The 17,271-nt window shown below is 41.7% G+C and overlaps 1 protein-coding gene across 3 annotated transcripts in view; it reads right to left on the reverse strand.

Moving 5' to 3' along the window:
- mical2b (microtubule associated monooxygenase, calponin and LIM domain containing 2b) overlaps nucleotides 1-17,271 on the reverse strand; it is a 62,979-nt gene that overhangs the window by 24,211 nt on the left and 21,497 nt on the right. For all 3 annotated transcript variants that reach the window (XM_085414825.1, XM_085414824.1, XM_085414823.1), the window contains exons 3-13: nucleotides 16,774-16,981; nucleotides 13,945-14,061; nucleotides 13,252-13,353; nucleotides 9,367-9,522; nucleotides 9,155-9,255; nucleotides 7,914-8,171; nucleotides 6,990-7,105; nucleotides 6,702-6,828; nucleotides 5,336-5,426; nucleotides 2,976-3,123; nucleotides 2,109-2,305 (exon numbers count right to left, since the gene is read on the reverse strand). In XM_085414825.1, coding sequence (XP_085270951.1) covers nucleotides 2,109-2,305; nucleotides 2,976-3,123; nucleotides 5,336-5,426; nucleotides 6,702-6,828; nucleotides 6,990-7,105; nucleotides 7,914-8,171; nucleotides 9,155-9,255; nucleotides 9,367-9,522; nucleotides 13,252-13,353; nucleotides 13,945-14,061; nucleotides 16,774-16,981 — 1,621 coding nt within the window. The remainder of the gene's footprint in view (nucleotides 1-2,108; nucleotides 2,306-2,975; nucleotides 3,124-5,335; nucleotides 5,427-6,701; nucleotides 6,829-6,989; nucleotides 7,106-7,913; nucleotides 8,172-9,154; nucleotides 9,256-9,366; nucleotides 9,523-13,251; nucleotides 13,354-13,944; nucleotides 14,062-16,773; nucleotides 16,982-17,271) is intronic.

The raw sequence follows: 17,271 nt of genomic DNA on the forward strand, positions 1-17,271 counted from the left end.
CTGCTGAAACAGCAGTCCCCAGCAACAGCGGTCCTCCCATAATTAGACAACGCACTGGACAACACTGTCAAAAATGGTTTAGGAAAATAGCAACACAGAGGACTCAAAACTACCAATGCCCAAATCGCAAATTCCAAAAAACTAAATCTCAGAAACTACAGGTCAAGTTCATGAAAATAGAGTTTCATTAAAGAAGCATGACTTGTTTGGACAGGTTGCCAGGAGCAAGTTTATTTCTTAACATGGCAGCGCAGCCAAGTGTGCACAGTCGCATCTGAACAAACCACAAGGCTTCTGGAACAGTGTCCTTTGGTCAGACGAGACCAAAGTGGAGATGTTTGGCTATTAATGCACAGAGCCACGTCTGGCAAAACCAAACAGCATGTCAGCAAAAACACCTCACTCTAACTGTCAAGCACGGCGGTGGAGGGATGATGATTTAAGCTCGTTTTAAAGACACGGGACCTGAACATCTTCAACCACAGACTCCTGTGTATGCCAGGACGGCACTGAACACAGAACTGTGCACAGAACTCTGCCCTCCTGCATGATCCAGTCAGCTTGAAAAAAAAAAGAAAAAAAAAGCATAAAAACCATTAAAACCCCAGGAAGTCACACTTTAAGCACCATCTTTGCTATTGTGGAATTGTTTGAGTGCCGTGTAACATTAGCATAGGGGAGGTGGGCGGAGATCCGTATTCAGCAACTTATCAACTCCCTGAAGGCCTTTTCCACAAAGCTGATGCCCAAAGCGCTTGCTTCACATTTAGAGTCTAACACTGCTCTACATGTTTATCTCCCTCACTATTTTTTTCTACTTTTGGTTCTGTTTGATGTCACTAAGTGCAATATTCTTTATAAGGCCATCTCAGGCTTGCTGTGTTGGCTATGAATACAGAAATCCTGCCCACCTACTGCTCAAATCTGCCGTTTGCAGAGCCCACTTAAAAGTCAAAAAATGGGAACAACTTTTTTTTTTTTTTTTTTAAAGCTAAGGGGCAGCAGCATGGCCTAATTTCAGAAAAATGTGAATTATTTTGATATAAGCTATTTTATTTCAGTCCAAGAATAAAAACATGGGACTAGAAACAAGTCCTGTTTAAACTTAGATAAGTCTAAACTTAGATAAGGCCAAGTCTGAGCAGTGGACTTAATTAGACCAGGGTTCATCCTTAGACTCCAAATAAAAAAAGGAACTGGAGTAAAAACCACTAATGCATCTTTCCAAAATAACCCGAGGCTATTCAGCAGCACAAAGGGGCCCAGTGTAAAGACTAAATATAACTCAAGTCATGCACTTAAAGATCCTAAATTCCCACCAAATAAACTGAAAGTCAGTCATTTTTCCATCCTTTGAGTTCAGCAGACAGCAGAAGTCTGCAAACACCAACATTAAAGTGCGTTAGGTAAAACGTGGCTGAGGTTGCAGCTCGCAGTGGTGCTGGACCTGAAGGCGTCCAGAGTTACGCCAAGCGACTGGATATGTCTTCCACAGACATAGCTCACATACCACTCAGGTCTCTGGCAGGGACCAACTCAACCACAGTTGTGTAACATGTAACTTTAGCTCATGTAGAAGACTCAGCTGGGACTATAATTTAGCAGAGGGACTTCTCCACAATTTAAAAAGACAATGAAAATGTGTCCACAGCAGCAGTAAGCAGCATCATTGTCTACCAACCAAAACACTAGAAGGATCTTGATGCGATCCACGTGAGGATATTTTCTCAAGTATCGTTTTGTCCTTTAAGAGAAATAAAGTGGATGGAGAGCCTTGTTTTCACAGCTTTTTTTGGGTTACATACAGCATTTCACATTTTTTGGCAAATGGATAACTGCCTCGACCGCTTCCCCGTCTGTGTGTTCAGGGTTAGATCAATACACACGGTTAAATGTTAAATGATCATTTCCTGTTCCTAAACTGGGGTCAGGAGGTCAGGTTTTAGGGCTACCGTTTCCAGTCCAAGAAATTTACATTTAAAGACACGATGAAGACTAACTTTAAAAAACAAAAAAAACAAAAAACCCAACAACATTGGGTTGTTCATGATTGAATTAAAAAAAAATTCATGTAAGAATCTTTGTGGTTCTGTGAGGAAGAAGCTGACCTTTGTTTGCTGGCGAGTTCCTGAAGGCCTCGTAGAACTTGGAAAGGTACAGGACCATCAGCAGCTTATCAGGTTGAGAATCTGCAGCCATCTCCTTTCCTGTCGTCACCGGTTGGATGCCAAACTCTCGCTCAGCCACATCAAACGCCAGCTGATTGTTCCCCGCCACGTCCTCCTCGTTCAGAGAGTCATAATCACTGAAATGGAAAAGGAGATGAAGGTGAGGTTAGGAGATGTGTGTATACGCTCAGGAGGTTTCTTCATATATATTCCATATACTGAAAACAATCTAGAGATAGAGCCGTTTGTGGAGGATAACTCAAGCCATTTATTTAGCTTCTAGATTTTACAGATGTCCCGTAAATGCTTCACACATTAGAGCAAAGCTGAATAAAAACAACTAAAGGAAAATATGACAAAAATATAAGTCATTAACCAAAATACAGATCTGCACTGTGTTCAGAACAATTTCAATAAGCCAAGATGGTGACAGCTTGAGGCTTCATGACAGCATACATAAAGCAGTCTATGCTTGCTGACTATTTGAGGGCATTCCAGTTACTGCTGACGGCTCCACTACAGCAGGAAATCAAGCAATTATCAAGCAAGCAATTTAAAAATTGAGCATTGCACAAGAAAAGTCAATTAAACTGTGAGGAGAGAGCCAAAGAGACATGGCTCTGAAAGGTTTCTTTTGTTTGTTTTTAATTTGCACAATCATATGACTCAATTACTAAGCTATTCTAAACCAAACATTGCTCTTGAAGCTGTTGACGGAGCATGAGTATGAGAAGCAAAAATCGTCGCCTGAATTATCACGAGCATTAGTGCAAGTGTTTCCTGTTAGCAAGCTTTGGCTCTCCTTACATGAGCTCAGGCTTCTGCCGATGGATGAGAGCACAGAGGGCCAGGCCATTCCTCCAGGAAGATGCGAGGTTGGTGACATCGACTCCCTGGTACCCATGAGTCTGCCTCTGACACCAGTTCAGCAGGCGGCCAGGATGGACCTCAGACTCTACAGAGAGAAACAGTCTGTCAGCATGCAGCATCACAGGAAAGGGCATCTTCATCGTCACCATTATTTCCTCAAGGCTGGAAATGTTCCTCAGACAGTGCTGACACTATGGCACGTTAATAAAGTACGGGTTGGTTTGAACTTGCAAAACCTGAACGACCTCCCAGGCCTGAAGCAACACTGGCAGCAGAGCACATGCAAGGACATGCTTTAAATCATGACCGTAAACTCAAGCAACACAAACAAGAGAAGGAATTAGAGTGTCCAATGGGTCCCAGTACTCTTTCTGCAAAAACACTATAGGTAGCGGGACTGGGAGCAGTGGGGTATCAATGCAATCCCCTGCTTCTGAGAAAACCCCAGTGTCCTCTTCAGTGCATGATTTTAAACAAACTTATGAAATAGCACAGGCTTAGTGAGAATTATTAATGATTTTACATGATAAAAAGCATGTGATACTAATATGTCATGTCATACGTCATGCATCTTCCTTCCTAGCACAAATAACAAGACAGGCCCATGCAGCGACAGCTGCTTGTCAGCCTCGGACAACAACTTAAAAGAAAACAAAAATGCAAGAAAACGGACCGGATTCAACAAACACCGAGTACAATCAGATCACGAATCCTTCATATGATGTTAAGCTAACAACAGCCAGTTCTCCATTCTTGATGCACTAGTTAGTTAAACTCCACACAACAGGAAGAGCAACCTGTGGGAAACCTTTATTGTGCAGCTACTGAAGAGCTGAACTTGACTTAGCTGTTGTTAAACTAAAGTTTTAAGCACTTTTTCTGGGAAAAACGCTACCTTGGCTACGTTTGGGCTTGACTTATGCTGTGTCACTACTATTGCTATATAATATGTTGCTGGTACTCTGTGGCCACAGATTTACAGAAGCTCACTGCTCTTCATTTTGGTGCGGCCTGCAGCACAGCTTTTATTTATTACAGATTCGATCCATTTTTTCCTACATTCTCAAAAGTATTACAAATTTCCTTTGAAATAATACAATATAATTTTGAGGCTCTATTGCAAAACCCTAGTCCTAATTAGTATAATATTCCCAGGATAATCGCAGCTCTTTACCAACTCCATTCTTTTTTTAGCTCTCCAGTTAATCCTGTGCTCCAATACTGCCATCATATTATTACAGGGAGGCCGTCTCAGGGCGCATCGTTTATGGGGGCAGGAGACATGAACACTGTTAAAATTGTTAATATTTACCTTTTTTTTTTTTTTTTTTTATTTACAAATGCAATGTTTGATTACCCCTGCATCCCAGGTTTTAGAACAGATACTTCCATAGTGCCTCTGAAAAGTACGACTTCATGCAACATAACCAAAAGTACTAATATTACTAAATTGAGCAAATTTAAATGCAAAGCCCTACACTGTGTGCATCTGCTCTTCCAGATCATATCAGGTCAGCTCATGCATGAAAGAGGCCTCATGTTGGACCCTCGTGCAGGTGTAATGTTATCCACCTGTATTGTCTGCAATGAGGCGTGTCGAGCCTGTGACTGAGATGGAGCTAAAGTTTCCCCTCAGGAGGGCTGAGCAAGCATTCAGTATGATGTCAGCGGCCTTCCTTCTGTGAACCAATCTGAGGAATTTATTCAGACTCTTTTTTTGGGGTATTAGATGACATTGCCAAACGGTGCTAAGATGTTTTTGGAAACCTCGTATGAGCTTCTCAATTTGATGTTTCAAAGAAAGCTTTCATGCAGTGTTAATGAGGCTGCAGATGCATCCAGGTCTTACTGATGAGTCAGAATGATCAGATTACTATTAAAAGAAGACTGGGAGCTTTTACAGACTAATTAAGTCCCACCTGAGCAGTTGGCAGCAATCCTTTATGCCGCTACATATTAGGCACATCTACAATCTGCTCTTTGTTATAGCTCCGTGAACAAAGTAGATTGGCTGGGACTGTAATCTCCAATTTGTGACTATTAAAGACTCACACAGCAGAAAATGAAGCTGTTCGACATGCTGGGTCTGTCCAGATGCATCAAATGCTCTCAAAGTGCAAAGGTCCAAGAACACGACGAGGAGAGCTCGATTATCATCAACTGTCTTTTTCTGTAATGCACTATAACGTTGAGGTTCTTTGATGTTACCATTGGTTATAACTTGACACGATTATAATTAAATCCATTATTCATGTTTGATGGTTGGAGTGCACTTTGTAGCTTGGAGGAACATCTACCTTTCCTGGACAGGTTGACTGATCGACGTGCTGGTCCTCCTCTTTCTATCTGACCTGGTCCCTGATGACCATCAATGAACAGGTGACGCACCTGGAAGTACAAAAATCAGGAGGCCTAATGACATATAGGTTCTAGGGATGTGCAGATAGAAACTGTAGGCTGTCGACTAAAATTTGTATATTTTTTTTCTTTAAATGTTACATTGGTACATGGCATTTGAACTGCAATATATATATGATACTGACCACAAAGGTTTCTGTTGGAACAAAATGTACTTGGCACTCTTTCATTTCCACATTCAGTGGAAAGCTTACATGATTGTGTTGACTGCCCAAAAAAAACATTTGAGTTTTCAGAGTCTGCAGGCTTCCAGTGTCACGAGAACCAATACTTTGAGAGATGTTTTCTCATTTCCTGTTTTGATCTTTTGAAACTGATTGGCTGTTATTGTCCAATGGCTATGAAGACGAAAAACAAAAGACAAAATTTGGGGGTGGCTGTAGCTCAGGCGGTAGGAGCAGGTCATCTACCGATCGGAAGGTTGGTGGTTCGATTCGCTTCCCCCAGTCTGCATGCCAAATATCCTTGGGCAAGATACTAACCACAAATTGCTCTCCGATGCACAAGTTGTATAAAGTGCTTTGAGTGCTCAGAAGAGTAGAAAAGCGCTGTATAAGAACCAGTCCATTTACCAAATCCAGGAATATTTGTGTGACCACGGGTTTGAAGATGTTTGGTGTTGATGACTACTTATTTTTTTGTTAATGCAATGAAACAGCCACATAAGTTTGTTTATATCAATGTAGGGATGTCAGATTACACCCTTCTTGATTTCACCAGACAGTCCCCATATTTTCATATTCAGAATCATAGCAATTACTCCTTGATGACCCCTCTCAGCTGCACCATAGTGCTGAATCATCAGAATTTGTGATGGCAAATGTGATATATTTGCATAGTTCAAGTGAGCATACTGAGTTTCCCTACTGCCCTTATTTGCAGAGCTGAATATTATCGATGTAAATCTAGAAACGCAGCTCTCACTGAGGGTGTAGTTGGTTGGTGCCAAAACACCAGCAGCAGTAGAGATTTGATCTCACACTGCAGAATTTGTAGAGAATTTGCTCAGAAAAAGTTTGAGCTCGTTGTCGATGCCTTATGGAGAATAACTGAAACATCTAAATCTCTTCAAACGCGGGTTTATTTATGTGACATCTACCATATTAATGTGGAAACGATCCCCTAACATTCTAGTTTATAATGGAGGTAGACAAGTAGAGATTTCAATCCAGTATTTCTGTTAAGTGTAGAAGGCAACTTCTTGCCTTCTTCCTTCACAGGTACCCTGTTGAGCACAGGACTCACCTGATGTGGGCGCACACAGCTGGCGTTGAGGTTGGGGTAGCGGGTAGCAGGGTCAATGGAGTACTGTTCAAAGTTTTTACTGATGTTCTCTGGGGTGGTCTGGGGTAGAAGACGGTAAATGCTCTCCCTGGAGTAGAAAGAAAGATTTAACTATCAGACTTAAGAAAGAACAGCTTTTAAAAGGAACCCAGAGTTCTATGACTTAAAAGTGCATTCATGTGGAAACAAACCAGCTCAGGCATTATTAGAAGACATAATCCGTTTGAATCCATGAACATGCTCACACACCTCTCAGCCAGGATCTCCAGTGGGCTCTTTCCTTTTGCCCAGCCCTTCACCATCCATGCAGTGTCAAAGGCAGCCAAAAAACCCCGAGCGCAACCCGTACCCATCGGCCAGAACGGCTGTAAACAGAAAGCATGACACACACAAGCTGAGCCTGGCACACAATAAGAGCAGTGTCGGACAACTTTCACGACACTGATAAATAAATACATAAGTACATTTTATTCTAGGCACCTGTCAAAAACACTCAAGATCACATTAGAAGACTTAAAAATATACATCTCATTAAGTCAATAAAAGATTCAATAAAACAGTTAATAAAACAAGTTTACAATACATAAAGTCATTATGACCAGAGTAGCAGGTGGGAAACGATCAGACTGTGTGTGGAGTTTAACGATGGTGTTTGGAGATGGGATCTGAAAGCAGAGAGTCGGTGTTATGGATGTCTGGTGGGAGGGAGTTCCACAGGTGATGGACGGACAAGGTGAAGCCTGTCGAGCCCATAGCAGTCAAACGGGTGGATGCCACAATGAAATGGAGAAACGCACCCAGAAGTTCAGGGAGGCACTTAAGGTTAGTGACTGCCTTGAAAGCTGGGAGCAGAATTTTGAACTCAATACAATATTGAACCAGAAGCCAGTGAAGCTGCTGAAGGACAAGCATGATGTGGTTAATGGACGAGCTGGTGATGGTGCGAGCAGCAGAGCTCAGGAACAGCTAAAATTTATGGTTGAACTTGAACACGCAGGCACGGCAGTACTGTTGGGTGAGACGGATGGAAGCGATTAATGTTACGAAGATCAAAGTACGATGTGAGGGTGGAAGGACAGTGCGCCGTCAAGGATGACACGCAGACTCTGAACCTGAGCGGAGGGAGAAACCGAGCGACTGTCAATGAAAAGGGAACGCTACAACTTCTCATACCTCAAGCAAACTATCTCCCACCAGTGCAACCAGCAGCTGGTGTCCATGTTTCTCCCTGATCAAGGCGGCGTTTTCTGAGGCGTACATGCAGGTGAAGTCAAACATGGCTACATCTGGCTGTCCGTAGTGGTTGATGGCGTAGTCCAGGGATGGCAGCTGGTAGTTTGTGCCAAAATCAGCCGCTTCACGAGCATATGAGAGCAACGCTTCCTGATTGACGTTGTCAGGACTCAGAAGCCGTTCAGTTTCCATGTAATCCTGCATTAAGAAGAAGGAGACAGTTAGTTTTAGGCACATTGTATTGACAGTTGCTTTTCCACCATATTTAAAAAGTTAGTGTTATCCCATCATTTTTAATCAAAGCAGCAAGGCTGATGGTCAATGAAGAAATATTAACCGGGATAATTCAGAAATGAGTTTTATATTTCTGCTAAAACTTGATGTTAAAAAAAAAAAAAAAAAAATTTATTAAAAGGCTCAACACTGTCTTTCACTGAACACATGCGTCTTTACCTATATTACTCCCACTGTGGGGGAAAACATCTGCCTTCTTTTACACTGTGGGGACCTCATCGTCACAAATTATCTTAAAAGAAATAATTACATTTTTTAAAAGAAATAGTTGTAACAGGTTTAGGGAGAGTTTCCAGGATCTTAAGAGAAATCCATGTAATGGTCTTGAACTGGTAATAAAGGTATGTGAGAGGGGAGAGAAAGAAAATTAATAAATAGCCCTCATACGTATGCCAATCCATCCCCAATACTCTAATACTCTCGTGTGTGTGTGTGTGTGTGTGTATTTTCAGATAACTGGTTTGGCAGACATTACTGGGTGGTTAGACTGAGGGTCACATGGAGCCTTTCCAATATGATCCAGTTGATGTCCTAATGCAACTGTAATAACCGCATTTATAATGTCTAATCTCTTTAATTGTGTGTGTGTGTGTGTGTGTGTGTGTGTGTGTGTGTGTGTGTGTGTGTGTGTGTGTGTGTGTGTGTGTAGGTGTGTAGGGCAGCGCATGAGCGTTTAATTAGAACCCCATTCATCAACCTCCTCTATGCCGACCCGTCACTCACTGGTCTGGCGAGCACGCACGCATTCCTGTTTGGGAACGGCCTTTGAATCCTGGAACCAGGGTTAACCACAGAGGGAGGGTGTGAACTGTGACCCATTGGAGTCTGGAAGAGTCGAATCTATGTTTGTGTGTCTGATTAAATCAAAGTCAGCTGAGTAAACTTACATTAATGATGACCCCTTTGTCCAGCAGGCTCTGCTTTTTTGCAGTCATGACAAAGTAGTGGGTGTTGTCTTTGTAGTAAACTATGTTCTCCAAGTCGATTCCTGCAAACATGAACATATTTACTTAACAGAGGACGTTTAGCGCAGGAAGGAGCAGCATTTAGAGCGGGAGAAGCTGTCATTTTCCCACTGCAACATTCTTTCCTGACTCACCCGTGTCCTCTTTGAGTTCCAGAAAGAACTTTTGGTTAAAGATGAAGGCCACGCCACTTATTTCTTCTACTTTGGCCTCTGCTGTTGTGTTCCTATTGACAAAGTTAGCCGTTATAGCGATGGCCAGCTTCCCACGAAACTCCTTGCGCCTGAAACCTGCAGAGGTGGGGGAGGAAAAACAAAAAAACAAAAAAAGGGTTCAAACATTTCAAATCATTTATTATTTCCTGAAGTTGGTAAATCAATACAAAAGTATTGAAAATACAATCCACAAAGCTTCACTTTGTTTGTTCCAATAGTGGGAAAACAGTAAGCTTGCTCCTGATGACCTCAGCGATCTGGATGTTTTGTAAGGCAAAGGCTGAATTAAAAATGTAACTCAGTAAGAGTCCATTTAGTGCTTTACACATGAGAATGATTTTAAAAGTTATTCAAAGGGAATGCAGTGATTTATTTTTTACTGAGTAATGTGCTCCACCTTTTTGATGTTTGTTAGATTTCTGCAGAATTATGAATGAGCTGTAGTTTTACTATGACCTGTAAAGACACAGTTACAATAATCCGCTGAAGATGTGATCATTTGAATACTGTGCAAGCAAGATTTTCTGCATCTGCTTCAGACTGAAATCCTTTAATTTTTCCAATATTTTTCCTATGGTACTAGCACGGTAGGGAAATGCACTGTTGCCTCACAGAAATAAGGTCCTGGGTTTGAATCCAGGCTGGATTTACAAGAGATGCCTTTTGTGGAGTCTCCAGGTACTCTGGCTTCCTCCCCAAATACATGCATGGGGTTAAAATAACTGGTGTCTCAAGTGGTTATAGGTGTTTCTGTGAGTGCGTCTCTGTGCCAGCCCTGTGATAGACTGAAGATCTGTCCAGGGTATACCCTGCGTCTTGGCCTATGACAGCTGGGATAGGCTCCAGCACCTCTGATGTAAGGCTGAATTTGTGCATCATGTTTTCTAGATAGGCTGTTTTCTTTGGGGGTGAAAACAACCACCGATTTGCTTAATGCACTTTTTGTTTAAGTGTAGGGGAACTGCAATCATGTGGTGACACTGATGTGTAGAGTTGTGTGTCATCTGCATACTTTTGACAATAAATGTTATAATACTCTGAATGAGAGGGAGCATGTAGATATTATTCCCTCAATACCGCTAATGTACTCTCCAAAATCCAAAAGTACTTATCAAACAGGCTCCAAGTGTACATCACATCCTTTATCCCGGGACAAGACTCAGCGGTCCATCTGCAAGGACAGAGATCACTCTTTCGAAGATGCCAATGTACCCATTTTGGACAGAGAAGACCGACGGTTTGAAAGAGGAGTGAAAGAAGCCATCTATGTCCACTGTGAACTAGGGCTGAACGATTATGGAAAATAATCTAATTGCGATTTTTTGCCCCAATATTGCGATTGCAATGCGATATGCGATTATTTTTGAAGGTCTTTGTCTTCTGTATTATTAAACAAAGACAAGCAATACATCATATAGTATGGCCAATACTATATTACATTAATTTTAAACTGTTCTTTCCTGGAAGACAGACCTCTGTTATGATGACATGAGGTGATGCATGAATTGATGACTGACATTTTTATTTAACTTCTTCAATCACAACAGTATATTTGAACATACACAATAGTTTATTTTTAGCTTACAAACATCTGAGCATAAAGTGCTGACAAGGAACCCTGGTGTAAACATTAAAATGAAAGTCAGTACAATGTGCAGATTGCAGAAATATACATAAACAAAATCAGTGGCTTTACCACACTCAGTTTTTCGACATCTGTGAACTACTAGACAGTCATTCAATTAAAAAATAATATTAAATAAATAAAACTAATAAATAAAAAATACACACATCTTACTGATCTCTGCAGTCAGTAACATTACACATAAAGTGCAAACATAATAGCAATTGTATAAACACACACACAAACACGCCTTTAAAGTTTAAAGGCGTGAAATTGGACGGTCTAGCCTTCTGATTAGCGTCACCGCTGTCTCGGTGGAGTTTAATAAACTCGGCCGTCTGCTTCTTGCTATCTAAAATATAACCAGACACTGGCGTAAATTCTCGACTGTCTCATACTTCTGTTTAATAAGTTTTCTGTTTGACATTTAGTCCTTGAAAACCAAGGAGGAACCCACCCGGGGGATTAATAAAGTTTTATTTTATCTAATCTAATAACTTTAATCTCAGCCAAACCGATTTACTCACGAACAAACAAAACACTGAAAAAAGCCCAACAATAACATTTTTAGGTTGTCTAAGTGACTTATATATTACGTTTAACCCGAGCAGCGAAACTCCGCGGTGATCTGAAAATGATGTGCCGGGAGTTGTGCCGTTCTCGGCCGCATCAGTAACCCTCGAGCTCCCGGCTAGCTGTTGAGCTGGTGGGTAGCAGACGCCTCTGAAAACGTCGAAGCACTTTTGCAAATATGGGATATCTTGATAAACCGAGCAGATATTTGATGTTTACACAACTACTTTCTCGCCTGAAAATATGTTAAAAGTTTTTTTTGTGACCCAGAAAGATTAGTATGAGTAATTTTAAAACTTAGTAGCGGCCGCCATTGCTGGAAACTGGAGTTTGGCTGGGCCGCGCTATGAATTCTGGGATATGGTAGTAATTTGGACAGCCTTCGGCACGTCGCTGTGACGTAATCGGTCTACAAATGCGGCCTCAGGAGGATGCAGCCCATGAATTTGGACATGTCCAGAGTATAATCGCAGCCTTTGCGGTTAGAAAATTGCACTTGATCATGTCGCGATATTATCGCAAATGCGATATATCGTTCAGCCCTACTGTGAACGGCCATCTTTGAACAGAGGCGGTGGTTTACGACACCAGCTGTCTGCCATCCAGTGTTGAGATCCCTTCCCAGATGCCTTAACATCACATCCTGGGCCTTTTGACCTCAGGAAATCACATGATAGGGTGGGGCTAGGTTTCACAATGAGCTCACCCGAAACCTTGGCTGATGGTGACCTACACCCGTTTTCACACCTTGGCTCGTGTGATTAGGTAGAGGATCATTAGGGGGTCCAGTGTCCCTCTCACTCCCACAGGGCTTAAATCTGGGACTCCCCACCATTTGACCCTAGAACTGCAGAAACTTCTTGGATGAGAGATGAAACGTCTTCAAGCAACTTAAAGAAGTCCAGACGCTTTTCTTTCCAAGCTTCTTAGACTCTTTGCCATCCTCATCATGGATATGTGGAATTACTCCAAGTCTGAAGAAAATCCCTGCAGGGCCTAACCATTGGGGAATTTAGTATTTTTAATACAGATGCTGCAATTCTCAAGTTATCTAGTGTAGATGACAGTCAGGAGTTAGTCATAATGTTGTTCTTTCCCTAACAAATAATTTGCACAAACACCCCCCTCCTACTAGTCGACCATTATAATCCTATTTAGAATATTCCTTGGAGGAAAGTCCCGGAGCAACATGCAGTTGAAAGAGTTTCTCTGCAGTCATGGAGACACCAAACCTTCAGGAGGATGATGCTTCCCATCAGTCGTCCTTATGGGAAAGTAAACATGTTCATAACACACATATGCCACACACACTCACACACACGAGCAGAAAATAAACACTGCAACTTGTACGCTTTGACAAAGCCAACAAAGCTCTCCAACAGTTCATGAACCAGAACACCCCTCTGACCCCATACGCACCATTAAGCCTCCAGCTGAAACTATGTCAGCAGGAAATGCTTTACCAAGTGGCCGAAAGCAGCTTTGCGCCACCTCACCTCATTTCCACAAAAAACAAACAAACGGAGCTTTGACTCCTGAAATGTAGGTCCATAACAAAGTATGACCCACAGTACCACTCGCATCTGTAACCTATAATCTTTTCTCACCATCTAATGTGCTTCTGCGTCCGTCAGCTCCAATCACCACGTCAAATTCAAAGTCCGAGACAGGATGGCCAGAGGGTCGGATCTCTGCCCGCCAACCATGACCTGAGGAAGAACACAAGGAACCATATATGATATTCAAGGACAGTGCAAGAAAACACAAGCAGGAAGGCACGCTCAAGTGCTGATTTTAAAGAAAAACACGAAACAGAGCAGATGAGGTTGGATCTCAACTACCCTCTCAGTGTCACATAGTCACATAGTCATGTTCCTTGGAGTGTTAAGAGTGAGAAAGTTTCTGGACATGCTGTGTGGGACATGCTATTTTAAGACATTCAGAAAACACAGCACAGAGTTCAACTAAAATTTAACAGCACACTCAGTTTATCTTTATTCTCCACACAGTTTATTAGAAATACTCTATATACACTTCAAATGTGCGATCATTTTAACATGCACTGTGTGTAGGGAACTTTCCTTATATAGCCAAGATATGCAGGTGGGTCCCAGCATGTCACTGCCACTCGTGACACTTTAACATACAGATAATACCACAAATACACACCCACAGACACACTTGTCTTTCTGTATTTGTGAGGATACTTACTGACTTTGGAACTGAAAATGGCTTCATAGTAGAGCAATGCACTGACTCACACACTGGTGTAATGAATTTGTTCATGAGGACATACTCACCGACATCTGTCTGCTCCTCTGGTGGCTCCAGCAGTTTGATGAACTCAACATTGACGTGAATCTCGACACCAAGGATCAAGCTCACTTTTACCAGCATCAGTTGAAGCTGGCGGATACCTGGAGCAGGGGCAAAGAGACAAGTATGTTCACAGAGCAAACCAAGAAAAGAACCATCTCTACTGGCAAAAAACAGCAATTCTTCATACTTAGTAGTTATTGACACACATCAATTAAATCTCCAGAATAAAACTGGGAAATTTAAAAAAAGCCAACGTCCTCCAAGATCCATGATTATAAAAAAGGCATTCTTCTAACCAAGCAGCAACTTACAGGGATAAAAAGAAATTATGCCAACAGAGAAGTGCCAAAAATGACCCGAGCCCATTCCAGGGTGGATTTTAAAGTTAGAATGAACTTTACAGGCTGTAAACTGTGCTCTAAAGCCTCCATAACAACGCTATGGTGGGTGGATTTTCAACAACTAACCCTTAAACTTTAGGAAGGCTTAAAAACAGGTGGCTTTTCGTTTATTGTCATTTAGCACTAATTAACTAATGACCAAAAATGGTTTAAAACCCCCAAATTCTGGGTGTTGATGAGCAGGGGAACAAATATAACTAAGTTTAATATATACAACCTTTGGTATGGAATGTGGTTTACTGATGCTTTCGTGCTGATGTTTATTTTGCTGAAATTGGACTCAGATGAGTTTTTAATGTTATTTATTCATGAAATAAATAGTTTGGGGGTTTGAACCTTTTTATGCTTCTTAAGTAGGCCATGTCACATAACTCGAAGAACCGCTGACACAAAAAGGTAATCACAAGGATTATAAAAATAGAGCTTTGCTGCTGCTGCGACTGAATGAATCCAAAGCAACAAAGACAAGGACACCGTACTTGTGTGGATCTGTCACATACAAATCTGGTACAACAGAGTACTGCAACCAAACAGACCATAAAACAGACTGACAAGAGTAGATACTTGCAGAGACATGGCAACAGACTCTCAATGAGTCAAAATTTAAAATCAACATAAGCATGATTTTTTTAGTTTTTAGAATAATATAATGCGAGTTGTTTGTACATGTTTCCACTTGTGCTCCAGAATGAATTAAAGTTAGGAGAAGGACATGCAGTGGGTGGGTGTGGCGGAGGAGGATGCTAGGGATAGGATGAGATGGAGGCAGATGATCTGCTGTAGCAGCTGGAAGAAGATTTCCCCCTACACTACTGTAAGAATCTGATATGCCGAAGCATTTACACTGTACTCACATGCATTAGCAAAGAATGCCCGTACAGTACAGATGTGACGAGAAGTGAAGAGAGTCAGCAGACCTCATCTTTGAAATGAGATACATGACAGTTACTAAAGCTGGAGAGCAACAAGTGCGAATGGAACTGAATGGTAAATGGCCTGTATTTGAATAGCACTTTACTTAGTCCCTATGGACCCCAAAGCACTTTACACTACATACAGTCATTCACCCATTCACACACTGGTGATGGCAAGCTACATTATAGCCACAGCCACCCTGGGGCGCACTGACAGAGGCGAGGTTGACCACCACCAGTAGGCAACGGGTGAAGTGTCTTGCCCAAGGACACAACGACTGAGACTGTGGGAGCCGGGGCTCGAACCGGCAGCCTTCCGATTACAAGACGAACTGCCAACTCTTGAGCCACGATCGCCCCGCTACTTGCAAGCTGCAGCAAGTCAGGCTGCAGGAAAAACAATCCTCCTCTCACATGACACAGAGTCACACATCCACTTCTGTGACGTTGGCTTTGGTTTTGTGGCCAGACAACATCGCATTTACTGCACAGTAGTGATTTCTCACACACACAGTGCACTTACTCAGAGGCAGGAACCATTTACATGTTATGGCTTCACAGTACTTTGCATGTTTTCTCTGTTAAAGCACTACTGCGGTGCCACTCTGAGGACTTTACAGCCCATTTTATTTTTACAAATGTGCTTCAAACGCATCACATGCAAGAAATCATAAAGATACCGCTCCAAACAAAAATAACATTAGAAATGAAATTAGATTAGAATTTGAAAAATCTGATTAGAATGAATACATTTAAAAAAAAAAAAAAAAAAAAAAAAAAAAAAAAAAATCAAACCAATATTAGAAAATTTTCAGAGCGATTAAATGTTCTATAACGTAGAACTTTTGCCAGACTTGTTTTATAATCTGACACCTCTTCAGCTGGCATAGGAAATTCACGTTTAGTTAAGACTAAGGGGTAAGAACCCTGGGCATCCACTAATGTCTGTGCCCCACCCCTTACACACAGAGTGGAGAAAGTAGCAACTTCCTCTGGGCTAAAGGATGGTACCAACTTTCAGCCAAAGTACAAGCCCGACATCAAAGCTGGCACTGCACTTCCTCAGATCTCCAGAAATACACTCACAAAAACCACATTAAGAGATAAAAGATGGAAAATTTCCCAAAATATTATTATAGCTTAATAAAATTTCAGACAGGCAGAGCAACTGAATTTTAATTCATTTTTCTTATGTCTCAAATGAGATTGTTTCATGACTATATTATCAAGATACCATGGGACTCGTGTTTTGTTTCCTATTACAACCATTTAGAACCTGGTCAGTAAATAACTTTAAAAGCAGATGAATTATTCAATCATAAATTGGAGCCATTTGAAAAGAATTAGGATGAGTCTTCCTTCCTAGAGCTAAAAATCAAAGAATGTGTGTCACAGTTTAACTTTCAGTCAACTTCAACAAGTCTGCTGCGCTGTTTGTTTGGAAGATTATCATCAAAGCTTAAAAAAAGGAGACAAATGATGTGTGCACGCTCACTGATGTGGTCGATGGAGCCAGCACAGAACTTTCCGTAGAACTTCTTGGCCCCGAGTCCCCTGAGGTCGTGAATGGTGTAGGGCCAGAGGTGGAGCACATTGTTCCTGGAGAAGGTGTCTCTTTTTTCAATCACCACCACCTTGCAGCCCAGCAGAGTCAGCTCGATGGCCGTCCGAAGGCCACATGGACCGCCGCCAATGATCAAACACTGAATGGGAGAAGACTTCAGTTTTAAGAATCTGTACTGCAACACAGGAACAACTCCAGCATGTCGTCTGCCTGTCTGACTCTCACTGTCATTGTACTAGCTTGTTTAACACTAGCTTATAAAACAAGGGAGCTCACAGAGAGGTCTGAAGGCAAATGGCAACAGACAGTAACTGAAATGTTCTCTTGCATGTTATTCAACCCAATCAGGTTGTGAATCACTCAACATACCTAAAATATCAGCATGTAAGCTTAAACATATACTTTACAGATTACTGAATTTCAACCCCT

This window comes from Rhamphochromis longiceps, linkage group LG7, assembly GCF_057381845.1.
Source record: "Rhamphochromis longiceps isolate RC_006_pf linkage group LG7, R_longiceps_female_GT1.1, whole genome shotgun sequence".
Taxonomy (NCBI): domain Eukaryota; kingdom Metazoa; phylum Chordata; class Actinopteri; order Cichliformes; family Cichlidae; genus Rhamphochromis; species Rhamphochromis longiceps.